At 34.8% G+C, this 17,266-nt stretch overlaps 1 protein-coding gene across 3 annotated transcripts; it reads left to right on the top strand.

The window, feature by feature from the left end:
* The first annotated feature begins 2,920 nt into the window (after nucleotides 1–2,920).
* Nucleotides 2,921–10,450, top strand: LOC106375550 (dynamin-2B). Of its 3 annotated transcripts, none has more exons than XM_048767632.1 (22): nucleotides 2,921–3,266; nucleotides 3,636–3,686; nucleotides 3,794–3,914; nucleotides 4,028–4,120; nucleotides 4,441–4,502; nucleotides 4,665–4,782; nucleotides 4,918–5,254; nucleotides 5,650–5,797; nucleotides 6,128–6,229; nucleotides 6,318–6,437; nucleotides 6,694–6,777; nucleotides 6,856–6,983; nucleotides 7,350–7,434; nucleotides 7,543–7,693; nucleotides 8,066–8,142; nucleotides 8,387–8,443; nucleotides 8,712–8,856; nucleotides 8,948–9,087; nucleotides 9,188–9,276; nucleotides 9,367–9,480; nucleotides 9,591–9,658; nucleotides 9,749–9,799. In XM_048767632.1, exons 1-21 carry the CDS (start codon nucleotides 3,126–3,128, stop codon nucleotides 9,634–9,636), a joined length of 2,409 nt encoding a protein of 802 aa, XP_048623589.1. In that variant the 5' UTR covers nucleotides 2,921–3,125; the 3' UTR covers nucleotides 9,637–9,658; nucleotides 9,749–9,799. The 3 variants fall into 3 exon arrangements, with proteins under 3 accessions (XP_048623589.1, XP_048623587.1, XP_013670948.1); XM_048767630.1 differs by lacking the exon at nucleotides 9,188–9,276 and adding an exon at nucleotides 10,007–10,450 and having other exon boundaries at nucleotides 2,922–3,266; nucleotides 9,749–9,912; XM_013815494.3 differs by lacking the exon at nucleotides 9,188–9,276 and adding an exon at nucleotides 10,007–10,450 and having other exon boundaries at nucleotides 2,923–3,266; nucleotides 9,749–9,918.
* Nucleotides 10,451–17,266: the final 6,816 nt, after the last annotated feature.

The following is a 17,266-nucleotide window of genomic DNA, read 5'->3' as shown; positions in this document are numbered from 1 at the left end:
GAGAGACGAACACATCTTTAGCTCGAAGAATAGAAAGATTCAGAGGAAGAGAGAAAGAGATTTGAGATTGGAAACGGAGATAAGGCTAAAAGAAAAACCTCCCACGTATATATATATAAGCCATCTTAACGACTATATCATCGCTATCAAGTAAAGCAATTATAACTTAGTCTACGCCCTAGCGGCGGCTAAAGTAGCCGTTACCAATTAAAGAAAACGCGCCGACAGACGACCCTTTTCAAAAGCGATCATTAAAACCGAGCCCGAACGATTTCAATTATCCAACCATAAAATCCAGACCGCAGGATAACCGCCTCTTTTTCCTTTCGATCAAATCAAAAGAGGCTGGGGGACAAATGTTGGACCCAATTTTGGTCAAGACCAAAATGGGCCACGATCAAAGGAATGGGCCGAGACAGGCCGAGGCCCACAACGAGAATCGAGCTCGAAGAAGGAGTCGCAAAGATCGCATAACAAGAAGCTGAGATCGCGGAGCTACCACATGGATCTCGGAGTCGATTTACTATAAAGGAAGAAGAAGAAACACGGAAGAGGACACGTTGAAAACCCTAGAGAGAGCTACACATTCACATCGATCTTGTTGTCTTCCCACTTTTAGATTCTCTCTTTATCGACCTGGTTTTATCACTCGATCTAGTTCAATTCATTGTATTCGATCCCAGTTATCAAAAAAGTATATTTTCGCCTACCGGAAACTACTTAACATCGTTGTGTTCTAAAGATAACGTTGCCCACATCATTTGTCTTCCCTAGATCAACCCCGATCACTATCAAATACTTTGTGTAGATTTTAGGTTCTACAGGCACTTCTCTTCCTTATGGCATAAACTGGAACAGAGTGGATAGAAGCCAAAGAGCTTCTCGTACCTCAGTGATATCGCAGCTTCCTCACCATCGTAGAACTCACCTCCGTTAAAATCCACAGTGGTCTCAAAGCATAGCTGTTGAAAAACATCCACCACCACTTGGACTCTTGAATGATCAAGGTCCACTGATACCGTTCGCCCATGAGCATCACTAATGCTTTCAAAGGTAGGAAACGTCTTGAACTCCATCGGAACTCCAAGAACTCGAACCCAAAACATTATTTATGATGAAAATAACTGAGACTTCTTCGGTTGCCAGCGTTCAAGAGCCAACATCCAGTAGTCGAAATGATAGGGTTGCAGCTTCAGAACCGCTTTGATCTCTTCCTCCTTCTCAAAATCAAAATGGAATTTGCCAAGCCCTAGATCTGTCCCCACCACTCGATCCTCCAGCTTCCAGATCTTTGGAATATTAAGCGCCTTCATGTCTTGCTCTGGTGGATTCATGCATCTTCCAATTAAAGTTTTGGAATAAGTTTTGATGAGAGCCGAGTTGTCGAAGTGCGGCGCTGATATCTTCAGCCTTTTCCTAGTACCCTCTCCATCCTTCAAATCCCCACCATTTCCCAGTAACTGGCTCTGCGTCATGGAAAGCCAAATGAGATAAATAACTATTTCTTTGTTGTGGATAATTGCAAAGAAGCTTAACAATATGATACAACGAAGAAGAAAACCGCAGAGCATTTTATACTGATTCCATATTCTTCTCTCTCCACCCCCCCCCCCCCCCCCCCATAATTTCCCTCGTTAATGCCAAATATCTCAAAATTAACACGAGATTATATCGCATCTCCCGACTTTTCCATGAGATCCTCTTATCAAAACCATCGAAAATCACCAATCTCCATATATCAATCAAATCAAATCCGTGAATGATTCCTCCGTTGTCCTTATAACATATTAGATTCCTTAAAATTGATCAGAGATAATACCTGAGTAGTCATGCGATTTCATCGATATGATTGCCAATATCGAGATCCATTTCGCAGATATCCTTGATTTCCATAAAAACCATTGAATCCAAATTCCTGTACCCGATCTACAACATCGGAGATTTGAAAAAGATCCCCTTATTGAAGTTTCCTTTTTCTTTTCTTCATGATTTTCATTTCCTAACCCAACTTCGCCGCCGATTCCTGGATCCCACCGGTGAGAAGGCATCGAGAGCGTAGAACCTAGATCGCCGTTTGTGTCGCCATCGAGAGCATTTTATGTTTGTTGCCTATCTCTCTATTACAATATTGAAAATATTCATTTAGTGGTGGTAAAGATGAATAACGGTAGAATGAAAGTGCTAAACATGAAATTCCCCCTTTTATTTTTATTTTTTAATTTTGTACTGAATTTTTTTTGTGTTTTTTTGAATTTTTGTATCAAGTTTTAAAATTTATTTTGAATTTTTATCTAATTTATTTTTTTATACTAATTAAAATAAGGGCAAATCTCTAAAATAACACCTTTCTAAGTTTATATCACAAAAATAGCACTCAAAAACTAAAATGACCAAAATAGCATTTTATCTTTTGAAAATTTTAAATTTTTTTATTTTTCAAAATTTGAAATCTTATCCCTAAAACCTCACTTCTCAACTCTAAACCCTAAAACCTAAATTCTAAACCCTAAACCCTAAATTTTAAACCCTAAACCCCACCCCTTGAGTGCTATTTTTGTGATTTTTTGCATTGAATGCTAGTTTGGGAACAAAAACTTGATTTAGTGCTATTTTGGTTTTTTTCTCTTAAAATAATTAAAAGTATATATTTAAACGAATAAACCATCATGTCACCTATTTTGACTAGTAAGAGTACCAGTTTTGATGTGTTAAACAAATAAATTAGTTTCAATATTTAATATCTTACTGAAACAAATTTCAGTGTTTTAAGCGTTAGCAGTAGAGTTAAAGTCCAAACTTTTGCCAACTTTATGATTTAAAATGCAATTGTCCTTTTACATTTGTGTAAAATTCAGTTTTCTTTTTTTGTTGAAATTTGAAATATTTGTAAATTAATAATAATTAATAACGAATAAACGAGTTTGGGTGTTGTATGAGTCGTCTTCGCTCATTCTCACCCCGACGAAAAGGCACATCTTAGCTTAGCACCGTCGCGACCGAATTTGAAATTCCGGTGATCTTTAACGCCGGAAAATTCAGCGCCCTGTGTAGTCATCCATTTCGGATCTAGTGGCTTTTCTTCGTGTAGATCTCGTACTATTGAATCCGATAATTCGAGCTCTATTATGGAGGCGATCGATGAGTTGTCTCAGCTTTCGGATTCAATGAGACAAGCGGCGGCGCTGCTCGCTGACGAAGATCCCGAGGAGAGCTCTTCTTCTAGACGCCCGGCTACTTCTCTCAACGTTGTTGCCCTAGGAAATGTGGTGGGGGTTTCCTTTCTCTTCGATGTGTGTTTGTATTTAGTTAGTGTAGATTTTGGATGCCGTATGGTGGATCTCAATGAGGTTTGTTGAAATATATTTATACCTGTAATCTAGGAGTTTAGTAGGATGCATTCTTGGTTCGGAGCTTGTTTTGCTGTGGTTGTCTTCATCATGAATTGTTTGATTCTATGAGGTTAATACCTGGAAGGAATAAGGTTGATGTGTTTGATATTTGAAAATGTGAGAGTTTCACTTGCACAAAGTATGAGCTTTGCTTGTCAGATTGATTTCTCTGTTGTCACTTGTCTGCTGGAAGATGTCACTGGAACCTATAAGGGTTAAGTTTTCTCGCTTTGCTTGCTGGAACAGGGAGCTGGGAAGTCCGCAGTTTTGAATACCTTAATTGGACATCCAGTTCTGGTAACTTGTATACAGAGTGTGCGGGAGTTTTTTTTTTTAAGCTAATGCAATTTCTTTAAGCTAACCCCCTTCTTCTGTCTCTGTTTGGGACCTACTACGATGGACAGCCGACGGGTGAGAATGGTGCTACACGGGCTCCTATCATCATTGACCTCAGTAGGGAGGAATCTCTGAGCAGCAAGGCAATAATCTTGCAAATTGACAATAAATCTCAACAAGTTTCTGCAAGTAAGGCTCCCTATATGCACCTATGTAATTTGGAATTGATTTGTAATTTTATTTCTGCATGTAGGATACAGTGTATGTAATGTTTTCGTTTGTTCTGCATGGATGTTATGTAGGTGCCCTAAGACATTCTCTACAGGATAGGCTTAGCAAAGGAGCCACAGGGAGGGGTCGTGATGAAATATACCTAAAGCTTCGTACAAGCACTGGTAAGTCCTTTCTTACTTAGACAATCATAATTCTGAAGCCGCATTTTTTGGTCAATTTAGCCTTCATATTATCGAAGCTAAGTTTTGGGTATCTGAATATGTCCCTGACATCAGTGAACGACTCAGCTGTAATGTGTTGCGACCACTAACTAAAATGCACATTAGCAGCTTCACTTTTTTTTTTGGGGTAGATAGAATCTAAGCTAAGTTGTGGATATCGGATTATATGTATAAACAAAGGCTATGAAGCACTACATATCAATTGCTTCCTTACTGTTTTCTTTAATCATCATGACATATTTGTCCCCTTTAAATTGCAGCTCCACTACTGAAATTGATTGATTTGCCTGGACTGGACCAGAGAATTGTTGATGACGCAATGGTAAGATTATGAACTGCATGATGCTTTGTCATTCCCCTGGTCCACCTGTCAACCATACACATTTTCAACATTTTTATTCGACATTTTCTGGCTGAAAGGGAAACATAGATTCATTTTCTTATTTTTATTTCTTGTAATTTGTTCCTTTACTCTCTTGGCAAGATTGGTGAACATGCACAGCACAACGATGCCATACTGTTGGTTATTGTGCCTGCTAGCCAGGCGTCTGAGATTTCTTCCTGTCGAGCCCTGAAGACCGCAAAGGAGTATGATCCAGACAGTGAGTGCATTAAAAATTTCATTATTGAAACCCTTCATTACATTTTTGAAGTATTGCGATTGGCCGTACTAAACCATTGGATTTTCTTAAAATTTACTAGAACAAAAAAATATTCACATATTTCCCTGTTTATAGGCACTAGGACCGTAGGAATTATCAGCAAAATTGACCAGGCAGCAGAGAACCCAAAAGCGCTTGCAGCAGTTCAGGCTCTTCTTTCAAACCAGGGACCTCCGAAAACAACTGATATTCCATGGGTTGCACTTATTGGTCAATCTGTCTCAATCGCATCAGCGGAGTCTGGAGGCAGTGAGAACTCTTTAGAAACTGCTTGGCGTGCTGAGACTGAAAGCCTCAAATCCATTTTAACTGGTGCTCCACAAAGCAAACTTGGCAGAATTGCCCTGGTGGACACTCTTGCTAGCCAGATTCGTAGCAGAATGAAGCTCAGGCTACCAAATATCTTGTCTGGGTATTTTCTCGCTCTATATGTTTGCTTTAAGATGCTATATTTGCAAATGAAAATGGATTGCTTGTTTTGCATATTTTCTATACTTGTACTTTAGGGAAGACATGCAGTTTGCTGCATGAAAGCCTACCCGCTTCTTAATCTTTGAAGTGGAAGTAGTCTTTAGGTTTAGTTACTTGATCTTTCAAGCTCCCATCCTTATTAGCGCACTTCTCATGATATGTACTAGAAAGCTTTTTCCCAATATGTGCTGGTCTATGCTTATCGTCTGTGAATCTGATATGTTTCTTCCATCTCCCGTGTCATACTGTCTTTTGTTTTAGTTTTCTGGATGATTATTCAGAGACATAATTCTGGTTCTTTTGAAACCTCTGAACATTCAAATTCTGTGCTTACAGACTCCAGGGTAAGTCTCAAGTAGTGCAAGACGAATTAGCAAGGCTTGGCGAACAACTAGTTAGTAGTGTTGAAGGTACAAGGGCTATAGCTTTGGAGCTTTGCCGTGAGTTTGAGGACAAATTTCTTCTCCACTTGGCTGGTGGTGAAGTGAGTATTTTCCTACATAAGCTGAATAATACTATAGTCTGGAAACTTCAAATAAGCACCCTGATTGCCTAGTAAAATATCTGATTACCGTTTTCGTTGTGCTACTTGTAACGGAAAAGGTTTAGTGCTGTTTTAGTGTAGAGAGGATAAAAAACTTCAGGACGATTGCCTTAATATCAGCTGGAATTTTATGAAATTAATATTGGATTTGCATACTCTTTTCACTGAACAAGTTTTTGAATTGCATGTCTTGTGATTGTGTGTTTCTTGTGGTGAAGCCACTTTTGGAGCTCTGTAAATTATTGTTGTTTTTAACAAAATTTTGTGCAGGGAAGTGGTTGGAAAGTTGTTGCAAGTTTTGAAGGCAATTTCCCCAACCGTATAAAGCATCTTCCATTGGATAGATATTTTGACTTGAATAATGTTAAAAGGGTGGGTTTCTGGATTTTTTTGCCTCAAATCATATGAACAAATAAAAATTTAGATGGGAGTTTGACAGTTGACTTCCTAACCGTTTCAGATTGTATTAGAGGCAGATGGTTATCAACCTTATCTTATATCTCCGGAGAAAGGGTTGAGATCGTTGATAAAGATTGTTCTTGAGTTAGCTAAAGACCCAGCACGACTATGCGTTGATGAGGTGTGTCGATGTTAGTATTTATAGTTTATCTAGTGTTGCTTCCTCTACCTTCAGCTGCGTAGGATTGAAATGCCTAAATTACTAATTGGGAACATTGGCCATTGCTTGTTACTCATGGTCTGTTCAACACATTACTATAATATTTTAGTTGTCACGATCTAGATTCATTGGAGTCCTACTCAGTCTTATTGGCAATACTGTGAAGTTTCATTTTTATTTTCATAACTGGTTGCTTACCGTCTGAACTTTTGATTAGGTTCACCGAGTGCTTGTTGACATAGTTTCAGCTTCCGCGAATGCCACACCTGGTCTTGGGAGATATCCTCCTTTTAAGAGAGAGGTATTAGAGCTTTTCACTGCTAAATAGCATTTTCATCTTCATAATCGCATTCTTTTTCTTAATATGCTTATGAACCAGGTCGTTGCTATAGCAAGTGCCGCACTTGATGGATTCAAGAATGAAGCTAAGAAGATGGTAGTTGCACTAGTTGATATGGAGCGTGCGTTTGTTCCACCTCAGCACTTCATCCGCCTCGTACAAAGAAGGTAACATCAGCTTTCCTGTCTTTTTTTTCGGCTCTGTCATTTCGAGTGGCTTTAGCTCATCGAACTGGTTAATTTAATTTATTTACTTTATGACAGTTTTAAACATGTCGAATGGATCTACTTTTTTGGGTGTCCTGCTTTTTTTGTTTTTGTATGTTTGCCTGTAAATTAAACATTTATGTTTCTACATGCCTTCACTACAGTTACATATTCACCTTTCTTAGTAGTCCCATAGCTGCAGAATTTGCCGCACAAGTCCTGATATTTATAATATACTCATTAGCACATGCTTTTATTGTTTTCGTTTTTGATGCATATCTCATTATTGTTACGTCCTCTGGCTGCACGGTTTACTATCGTTATCAGAATGGAAAGGCAACGTCGTGAGGACGAGCTTAAAGGTCGTTCATCTAAAAAGGGACAAGATGCAGAGCAATCTCTCCTAAACAGGGTTTGCCTTTATCTCATAATAGATCTGGATTTTTCACACTGGATATTGCTTTCAAGTTTTTTATATAAATTAATGATGTAACAATTCTCGTTTCTCCTTGTAAACCAGGCATCTAGTCCTCAGCCAGATGGGTCCTCAACTGGTGGTAGCTTGAAATCATTGAAAGACAAATTTCTTCCGCAAGATAAAGACAAAGATAAAGAAACGCCAGAGGTCTCTGGTCTAAAGACTGCGGGACCTGAGGGGGAGATAACAGCAGGTCTTTACTTTAATATAATTCTTCACAGTGGCTTTCTAACGTAGTTCTTTTTGCTCCGACCTTGCATTTATTGCTGCTAAGCTTATCTTCAGCTCAATTGCGTGATTTCAGCTCAATTGCGTGATTTCTTCGTCTTTTCTATTTCCTAACTGCCAGTTAAGCTTTGGACTGGTGTAGGATCGGCTTTTCTTGAATTTACTTGTTGATAAATCACCAGCTTTCAAGTTTTTCTTTCAGTTGACGATATCTTTTTTTTTTCTTTTTTTTGCCTGCGACTTTAGCGTGAAGTAGTGCAAGATGCACTTTCATGGTTTTAGTTTGTTATAAAACCAGCTTCCATGGTCTTCAACTTAACTTTACTCTGTCGCGCAGGGTACTTGATGAAGAAAAGTGCAAAGACAAATGGCTGGAGTAGGCGATGGTTTGTCTTGAATGAAAAGACTGGAAAGGTTAGCGTTTATAACAAATATCCTTCATGCTATTCAAATATTTGCAAAAGAGACTGTGTGCATTTTAATTTTAACTGTTATGCTAGCAGTATATAATCATTTACACAGAAAACGTTTTCTTTACGTTAGTGCTGATGACAAAATATAGATGCTCCATAATTAACATTATACTTTTCTTTTACTTAGAACAATTTAGTTATGATTGTTGCTGAAGTGATCTGCCTTTGCATTTATCTTTCCTCAGCTTGGTTATACGAAAAAGCAAGAAGAAAGGAACTTCCGTGGCACTGTAACTTTGGAGGTATCATTCTCTTCCAGTATTTACATTTCGTTGGTCGAAGTTGTATCTGCAATTAAAAGATTAATAATAGGGTTTCGTATTAAATGGTCCTCTGCCACCTGTTGATGAATTATGTTTACCTGTAATTGTGAAGCCTACTCTGCAAAACGTTTAATTACCGTTACCACTGAGAAAACCTGGATGCTTCATAAATAACGTTTAGCTTTCGCAATTTTATCAAGATTCACAATACGTACATTTTTGTCTCATGAAACGCTGTTATGTTCAGGAATGCAGTATTGAAGAAATTTCTGATGATGAAGGAGAGAAATCAAAGAGCTCGAAAGATAAGAAATCAAATGGACCAGATTCAAAAGGACCAGGCCTTGTATTTAAGATAACATGCAGAGTTCCATATAAGACTGTACTTAAAGGTATGTCGAGCTATTATAAAAGTTAGCTGCTTGACCCTCTTCTTTTGTGCTGTATGTATGAGCAAGTCTTAAAAAAACTATTAATTTGCAGCGCACAATGCACTGATTCTGAAGGCTGAGAGCATGGTCGATAAGAATGAATGGATTAATAAGCTGCAAAAGGTTATCCAAGCCCGAGGAGGCCAAGTAGGTGGCGCTTCCATGAGACAAAGTCTTTCAGAAGGTTCACTTGTAAGTCAGACGAGGACAACATCCCTCTTGTTCAGTGAATTTTTTTTATCTTGTATCGGTTAGCTGATCTTAATCCAGTACCAATATCATGATGATACAGTCTTTAGTGTTAGTTTCCCTATATGGCTTGAAACGCTCAATGTTGAATGAGTATAAACTGACGTCTCTGTGGGTCATACTTGAAAGAAGGTTAACCATTTTACCCGTAGACTTGGTTTAAATGATGTGGTGATAAAATACGGTTTTGCTTTGGTTGTCCGCATTTCGTTTCTTGTTCAGGATAAGATGGTTAGAAAACCGGTTGACCCGGAAGAGGAATTGCGGTGGATGTCCCAAGAAGTACGGGGTTACGTTGAAGCTGTTCTCAATAGCCTTGCCGCAAATGTTCCAAAGGTAGACTAGACTAATTAGCATTCTTGAAAAATGAAAGATTTCCCATGTATATCTTCTCCCTTTTTATTACTCGGATCACATTACTTAAACCCATTTGTTGCTTTCAACAGGCCGTTGTTCTTTGTCAAGTGGAGAAATCAAAGGAAGACATGCTGAACCAGCTCTATAGTTCTATAAGGTTTCATATCTTTTATCCGATAAGTCGTAGTGTAACTCAATACGACTGTGATGGGGTGCTTATTTGTCTCTCTCTTGCATTGATCTGCAGCGCGATAGGTAATGAGAGGATTGAATCTTTGATTCAAGAGGATCAGAACGTCAAAAGAAAAAGAGACCGTTACCAGAAGCAGTCATCTCTTCTTTCAAAGCTCACAAGGCAGCTTAGCATTCACGATAACCGAGCAGCTGCTGCTTCAAGCTGGTCTGACAGCGGTACTGGTATAAATATATATTAATAAATACACATATGGTCTCTCAATATTGTGCTAGCATGTAACCTTATTTTTCTTGTGTTGTATTATTGCAGAAAGCAGCCCGAGAACCAATGGAGGGTCTGCTGGGGAGGATTGGATGAATGCGTTTAACGCTGCTGCTAGTGGACCGGACTCATTAAAGAGGTATGGATCTGGTGGTCACAGCCGACGGTACAGTGATCCAGCTCAGAATGGTGAGGATGATTCTTCTGGGTCTGGTGGTAGCAACCGTCGCACCACACCAAACAGGCTCCCACCGGCACCACCACAGTCTGGTGGGTCATCTTACAGGTATTAGTAGAACCTGTTTCACAGGTATGTTATCACAAACACATTCTTTTGTTTTCCTTCTTGGGATTGGTCCCCATTTCTGGGACTAGCTTTTTTCTTATGTCTTCATTAGCTCATATATAAAAAAGAGCAATTATGATGATATGAATATGATGATGATAATGTCCTTGCGTGTGTTTGTAGATAAATATATTTTTAGAGGTACATTTGGTCATGTTTTTCTTTTTGTCTTCAAGATAAGCGTTTTGTTTTCTTAACATCTAATCTTGGGAAAAGCTAAGTGTAAATTTCTCATATTTAGCAAAGCTTTTATTTTTGATGGAATTATGAAGTACAAAGACAATAAGAATTTTTAATTTCGTGGGTGAAATGAACATAGTGTAGTTAGAGAATTTGTTAAATAAAAACTCTGCTTACTCTCCCGTCACTGATTTTGTCAACAAAATTTTTAAGCAACATAAAATTTTATTAGTATAATAAAATTATTTTGAACTGGAAAAAAGCTCTTCTTAACTAGTTTTTCAACGTTTTAAATCTGTAATTTAACAAAGAGAAAAATACCAAAATAGTACTAAATCAAGTTTTTGTTCTCAAACTAGCACTTAAGGTTAAAAGTTACAAAAATAGCACTCAAGGGGTGGGGTTTAGGGTTTAGAATTTAGGGTTAAAGGTTTAGAGTTTAGGTTTTAGGGTTTAGAGTTAAGAAGTGAGGTTTTGGGGATAAGATTTCAAATTTTGAAAAATAAAAAAAAATTAAATTTTTCAAAAGATAAAATACTATTTTGGTCATTTTAGTTTTTGAGTGCTATTTTTGTGATTTAAACTTAGAAATGTGCTATTTTGGAGATTTGCCCATTTACAAACCGTTAAGTGTTACCTTTTATCTACTGTATCGTTTATTTCAGTAGAAAACAGTTAAAATAAAATGTAATATGTTATTTGAGAGATTTATCAGTAAACTACATAAATTTTACATTTTTACATATTGGAAATTTATACTTTTTATTTAAGAAAATCTGATTTTTACTAACAGATCTACGACATTGAAAAAAAAAACAATTCAGTTTTATAAATAAGATTTAGAGTTCTTTTTATCTAAGATATAATGAAAAATAATTAAAAATATTAAACATTTAAAGTTTAAAAATATGTCTCAGACATTTATATTTCTGTATATTTTTGGTGTTATTATAAAAATGAAACGTTACTTTTTGTGCAAAAATTAATAAAAGAAATGAAACCCAACCTCAGTGGATGATCCTTATTACATTTGAAATTCACCGAAACATTTGAAATCTTCTCATTAACATATTATGCAATAATGAAACATTTAGTGTGTGCTTTGTTATCAACTCTCTCTTTTTTTAAGATGGTATATGTATACAACAATCTAAGCTGCACCACCTAAAAGAGCTTCGTCTCCTAGATGCACTACCAGATATTCCATAACATAAAAAATAAAAAATGAAAGTGAAAAAATCTTCTCCAAATTACAATTCTTCACAACAATATTTTCTTTCAATATGGCTACATCTTTGTTGTGTAATATCATGGATGAAATATCCGAGAATAAGTGTCCCATCTCTTAAGAAGTAACATGAATTTAGTAGACGGATAAATGGCGAAAAGTTATTATATTTATTCACCTGAGATTGCAATGTGGAAAGTTTTTGGAAGTAGTTCCTTAAATAGAAAAAGAAGAAAACAGTACATGATTAAGTGACAATAATGGCTTTTTAGAAGAGCCACCAAAGACGTGATCAGAGATGAAAGGTGCAATGAGATAAGAGAACAAAGCGATAAAAAGAGACAAAATGAAATCAACAAACTGTGGAATCATCCTCGATCTATGAAAAAAAAGCATAGACGTCAGATCACCAAGACGAGCAGAGACTATTGACGGCAAACCAGCGACGAGGAAAATAACATCAATGACAACTAAACTCTAACCCAACCCAATGAGATGTAGTTTCTAACCTTAGCCAAAACCTAAGAAAAAAAAGGACAAATATTGACCGTAATAACATACAACGCCGTAAGAAACAACCGCACAACATGGAACTAATATGTTTGATCTATAACAAATACAAGATAATCTCACATAAAAGAAGGTGAGGAAAAAACAAAAGCACAAAGGTGAGTTTTTTCCGAGTGATGGTGAGAAGCACTTCACACCAGAGAGGTAAACGAAATACATAGATGGTGATGGCTCAAAGTCAAAAGATGGGAAAGAGTGAAAAAAACATCTAAAAAGAGGAATGTGAAAAGTTAAAATACATTTTTGACGCCGTTAATCTTAGAATCAACAAATGCCTAAAGACAAAGTTATTGAAATTCAATATGTTTTACATCAGAAACTCACTTCACCACTAACAAATAGTATTATACATACAACAACACATTATTAAAAAGATAAACACATAATATATTAACATATTACCTACTATTACATAACATAATAAAATATCAAATAATGATCTTTGCAAATATAGTGACCACATAATCACATCATCAGAAAATCATATTTAAGAACAAGAGAAAGATAAACAAAAAACAGAGATAGTGACGGCTTAAGGTCAAAATATGGAAAGAAAAAAAAACATCTTAAAAGTTATAATGTTCAATAATATGAAAAAAAAAAGATACAATTTTGACGTTGAAACCATTAATCTTAAAATTGACAAATGCCTAAATGCAAAATTATTGAAATTCAATATGCTTTTACATTATATGCTCAATTCACTACTAATAAGTACAATACACACAACAACACATTACTAGAAAAAAAACACAAAATACATTAACCTATCACCTACTACTACATATAATACTAAAAAGTAAAAACACTAAAAACGACTACTAAATTTGGAAGAGTACCTATTAGGAAATTTTATAACTTTTCAATCATTGCAAAAGTTATTTTTTCTCTTCAATAGATAATTGAAATAAAGGAAAATTTCATGTTTACCACATTCATACTATCACTTTTTATATTTACCACCACTAAGTGAACATTTTCAAAAATACATTTTTCATTAAGTGGCAAAAGACTCTTATGCTCTTATTCTTTATATATATATAAAATAAATATTTAAATACATAAAAAATCTAAATTTTTTTTCTTTTTTTCAATTATACTATTTCGAAATTCAAGCCCTAAACTCTAAAACACAACTTTAAACCCTAATCCATCAATCCTAAACCCTATATTATTTTTTGAAATACAAACCCTAAACCATCAATCCTAAATCCTATTTTTTTTTTTGAAATACGAACCCTTAAACCCTGAAACATCATCTCTAAACCCTAAACCCTGAAACATCAACTATAAATCCTACACTCTAAACCTTCAACTATAAACCTAAAACATCAACTCTAAACCCTAAACCCTAAACTTCCAACTCTAAACCCTAAACCATCTAACACCAAACCCTAAACTATCAACACTAAACCCCACACCCTAAAAAGTTAACTCTAAACCCTAAACCCTAAAAAATTAACCCTAAAAAATTAACCATAAACCCTAAAGCATCAAATCTAAACTTAAACCTTCAACTTGAAACCCTAAAACATCAACTCTAAACTCTAAACTTCAACACTAAACCCTAAAAAGTAAACTCGAAACCCTAAGCCCTAAACAATTAACCCTAAACCCTAAAACATCAACTTTAAACCCTAAGTTCTAAACCCTAAAACCATAGAGTTGATGTTTTAGAGTTTAGATTTGAAGGTTTATGGTTTTACGTTTTAGGGTTTACGTTTAAGGTTTAGGGTTTACGTTTAGGGTTTAGAGTTGATGTTTTAGGGTTTAGATTTGAAAGTTTAGGTTTTTAGGGTTTAGGGTTCGGATTTCAGAAAAATATAGGGTTTAGGGTTTACGTTTAGGTTTTAGAGTTGATGTTTTAGGGTTTTGATTTGAAGGTTTAGGGTTTAGAGTTGATGTTTCAGGGATTAGGGTTTAGAGTTGATGTTTTATGGTTTAGGGTTTAGAGTTGATGATTTAGAGTTTATGTTTTAAGTTTAGATTTAGGGTTTAGGGTTTAGTGTTGATGTTTTAGGGTTTAGATTTGAAGGTTTAGGGTTTAGGGTTTTGAGTTGATGTTTCGGGGTTTAGGGTTGACGTTTCATGGTTTAGGGTTTAGAGTTGATGATTTAAGTTTAGATTAGTTAACCTTATGTTGTTTTTTGTCAAAGTTAATCAAAATGTTTTAAATGTCTTTTAGTTTTCATTAAAGATGATGATAAAAATGGTTAGTATAAACATGAAAAGTGATAACTTGAAAATGGAATTTTTGGCAATTTCTCTTGAAATAACGGGTCCGACATTGTTTCTTTTTTTGACATGAGACGGCCATTGTATTAGTTAAACTTGAGGTGTATAGGCAATCAAACTAGAATAGAACATCCAACAAAATAAAGTTTCTTATGGAAAGATCTTACAGTTCTAACTAGAGAATCTGAAATTGCATTTTGTCATCAAGGAATGTAAGAGCATCATTATCCAGGATTTCTTAGGGCGGGGTTCTTACGGGAATATAATAAACTGTTTCTTAAATTAAAAATTAAGAAACAGTTTATTATATTCTCTTAAAAACTCTGCCCTAAGAAACCCTGGATAATGATGGTATAAGATAACTTGAATTCTTGGAATCACCTTTGAAGAGTCTTTATTTCTTCTAGCTCTATTGAGAAGTTTGGCAATGCATGAGGTTCTTTAATCATAGCATGTACGTTGCAGTCTATTCCAAAATTCTGGCAAATTGAATGACATAACATATTCTCCATTGCCCAAATCAATGCTTTCTAATTCTGAATGCAAAATTGACTCATGTCGTCTTATATTTTGTTTTTCCGTTAATTAGATTTGTGGAGAGATGTCTTTCAAAACTCATCCGCATCCACTGAACTTAGAGGTGGGAAGCTCATGATCCATCCACCAAACATATGTCCTCCATCATGTGTGGCGCTACAATGTCCTCTACCATATGCGTATTTGTGTTCTCTTGATATGCTTTTTCTTCTGCATATGGTCTTTCTTCAGTAAATTTACATATCGTTTATTATTCTCCAGAAATTTTACCCCTGTCTATGATTCTCAAACCTTGTCGAAACTTCTCCGTGACATACATAATAACTATTCTTGAATATGCCTTGAAAAAAATGGTGATATATACTGTTCTTTCTTGCATCATGTTGCTTTCGGTTTTGACATCGTGCACACGGACATAACAATGTTTACCTCTTTTAAAAGAATTTTGATTACAAGCAAATGTAATAAATTCCTTACAACTTTTCATAAACTCTTCTGAAACAATTTGGATCGAATCAATGTGTAGATCCATCCATTCTATAAATCAAAAATTATAAGACTGTTTTCACTCGTTTTGTTGAAAGAACGTATGCTATCTTAAGTTGTAAAGAAAGTGAAACCATTTGTATTTATTTATAGTTAAATCATAGTCGCGTATATATCTTTGTTTTTGCCAAAATTGCAGAAACCTTTCATCTTTTCGTTGCAGTCAATAATGTAGTTATCGTGGATTATGGCATATTTTCCTTTTGTCTCTTTAACCCATGTCTAGCTCATTAAATATAATCTCCCTGATGGGATATGTTTCATCTGAACTCGGTACGTACGAGATCAATGCACAAATTCAGTTGTGAATTACTTTAAAGACATTTATTGATAAAAGATGATCGTAGAGAAAAAACGATGAAACCGTAAATATATGATGAACTCGGCAAGAAAGCCAATCAAACTTCTGCGGGATTGTGAATATACTTACTTACGAAAATCTTTGGGACCAGTTCGTGGCAGAAACAAAGATATATACGGAACTATGGTATGTGCTTAATTCATTACGAATTCAATATTTTAGTAAATAGTGCTGTTCGTTTGGTTGACGCAGCTTCCTGCGGCTGCGTCTACGTCAATCTTTTTCATAAAGCTAGTTCGTTTGATTGATGCAGATAGCTGCGTCTGGACGCTGCGTCTAAACGTTTTGTCCGGCGTCGATAAAATTTGAACGCCAATAAAATCAGCGGCCAAGACTTAAACTCTGCGTTTATAAACTAATTTACCCTTGTGCCCTTACAATATTTCAATATTTAAAAAATGACCTAAACCTAATTTGACGGAAAGTGCTCTAATTTACCCCAGTTACAAAAATTCTATTCTAACTGCCCCATCTATTTTCTCACTAACCCCTCTCTTTCTTCCTTCCCTTCTTGCCCTTTCTTTCTTTATTATTTTTTTCTTTTTTGATTTATTTATTTTCAAATATTGCGGGACCTACCATTACTCTTTCTTTTTCTCTTTTTCTTTTTTTTTTCCGTGAATCCCAGATTATTTTATCTGTTGACCAAACAATATTTTCAGATTCTCTTTTTTCTTTCGAGTGGATCCCAGATTTTTTTTCCCAAATCCCTTTAATTTTTTTTAAATTTTTCAATGATTAATAATATAGCTAAAAATTATGAGAAAAAAATGTTTATCCAAAAATAATATTTTATAAATAACTAAATAAAAAAAATTATTAAAATAATATTTTTCATATTGAAAATAAACAATTAATTTCAAAAATATTTATATAAATTATTTCAAAAAGTGAAAATTTAATAAAATATATATCTAAATAAAATTTTAATCAACAAATAATTTTAAAAATAAACTTAATAAAATATTTATATAAATTTGAGTTGCATTAAATATTTCAAAAATAAATAATTTAATGAAACATGAATTTCAATTATATTTTAATCAGAAATTAAATTAAAAATAAATTTAATAAAATATTTATTTAAATTATTTTCCTTAATTAAGCTTTGTATATATTTTATATAGCCTTCTAATTTAAAATAAGATATTTCATAGTTTTACTATTTATATTTGTAATTAAATTAACAATCTGTATAAATTATAAATAATATTCTCATTGTTTCATAAAAGGTAATTTTGACACTTTTTCTTGTTATGTAAAGAGTATCATTTAAGATTCCAATTTAGCTATATCTATTTTTAC

The sequence above is a fragment of the Brassica napus genome, chromosome A3, assembly GCF_020379485.1.
Source record: "Brassica napus cultivar Da-Ae chromosome A3, Da-Ae, whole genome shotgun sequence".
Taxonomy (NCBI): domain Eukaryota; kingdom Viridiplantae; phylum Streptophyta; class Magnoliopsida; order Brassicales; family Brassicaceae; genus Brassica; species Brassica napus.
Note: the sequence above shows the minus strand (reverse complement) of the source record. Positions and strands in the feature narration are given on the sequence as shown.

What these genes read in the sequence shown, in the direction of transcription:
- LOC106375550 (XM_013815494.3), top strand. Translation starts at nt 3,126, where the DNA reads ATGGAGGCGATCGATGAGTTGTCTCAGCTTTCGGATTCAATGAGACAA. An exon ending in ATCTCAACAAGTTTCTGCAA is followed by an intron (nt 3,915 to 4,027) that starts GTAAGGCTCCCT and finishes GATGTTATGTAG; the next exon opens with GTGCCCTAAGACATTCTCTA. An exon ending in AGCAATCTCTCCTAAACAGG is followed by an intron (nt 7,435 to 7,542) that starts GTTTGCCTTTAT and finishes CTTGTAAACCAG; the next exon opens with GCATCTAGTCCTCAGCCAGA.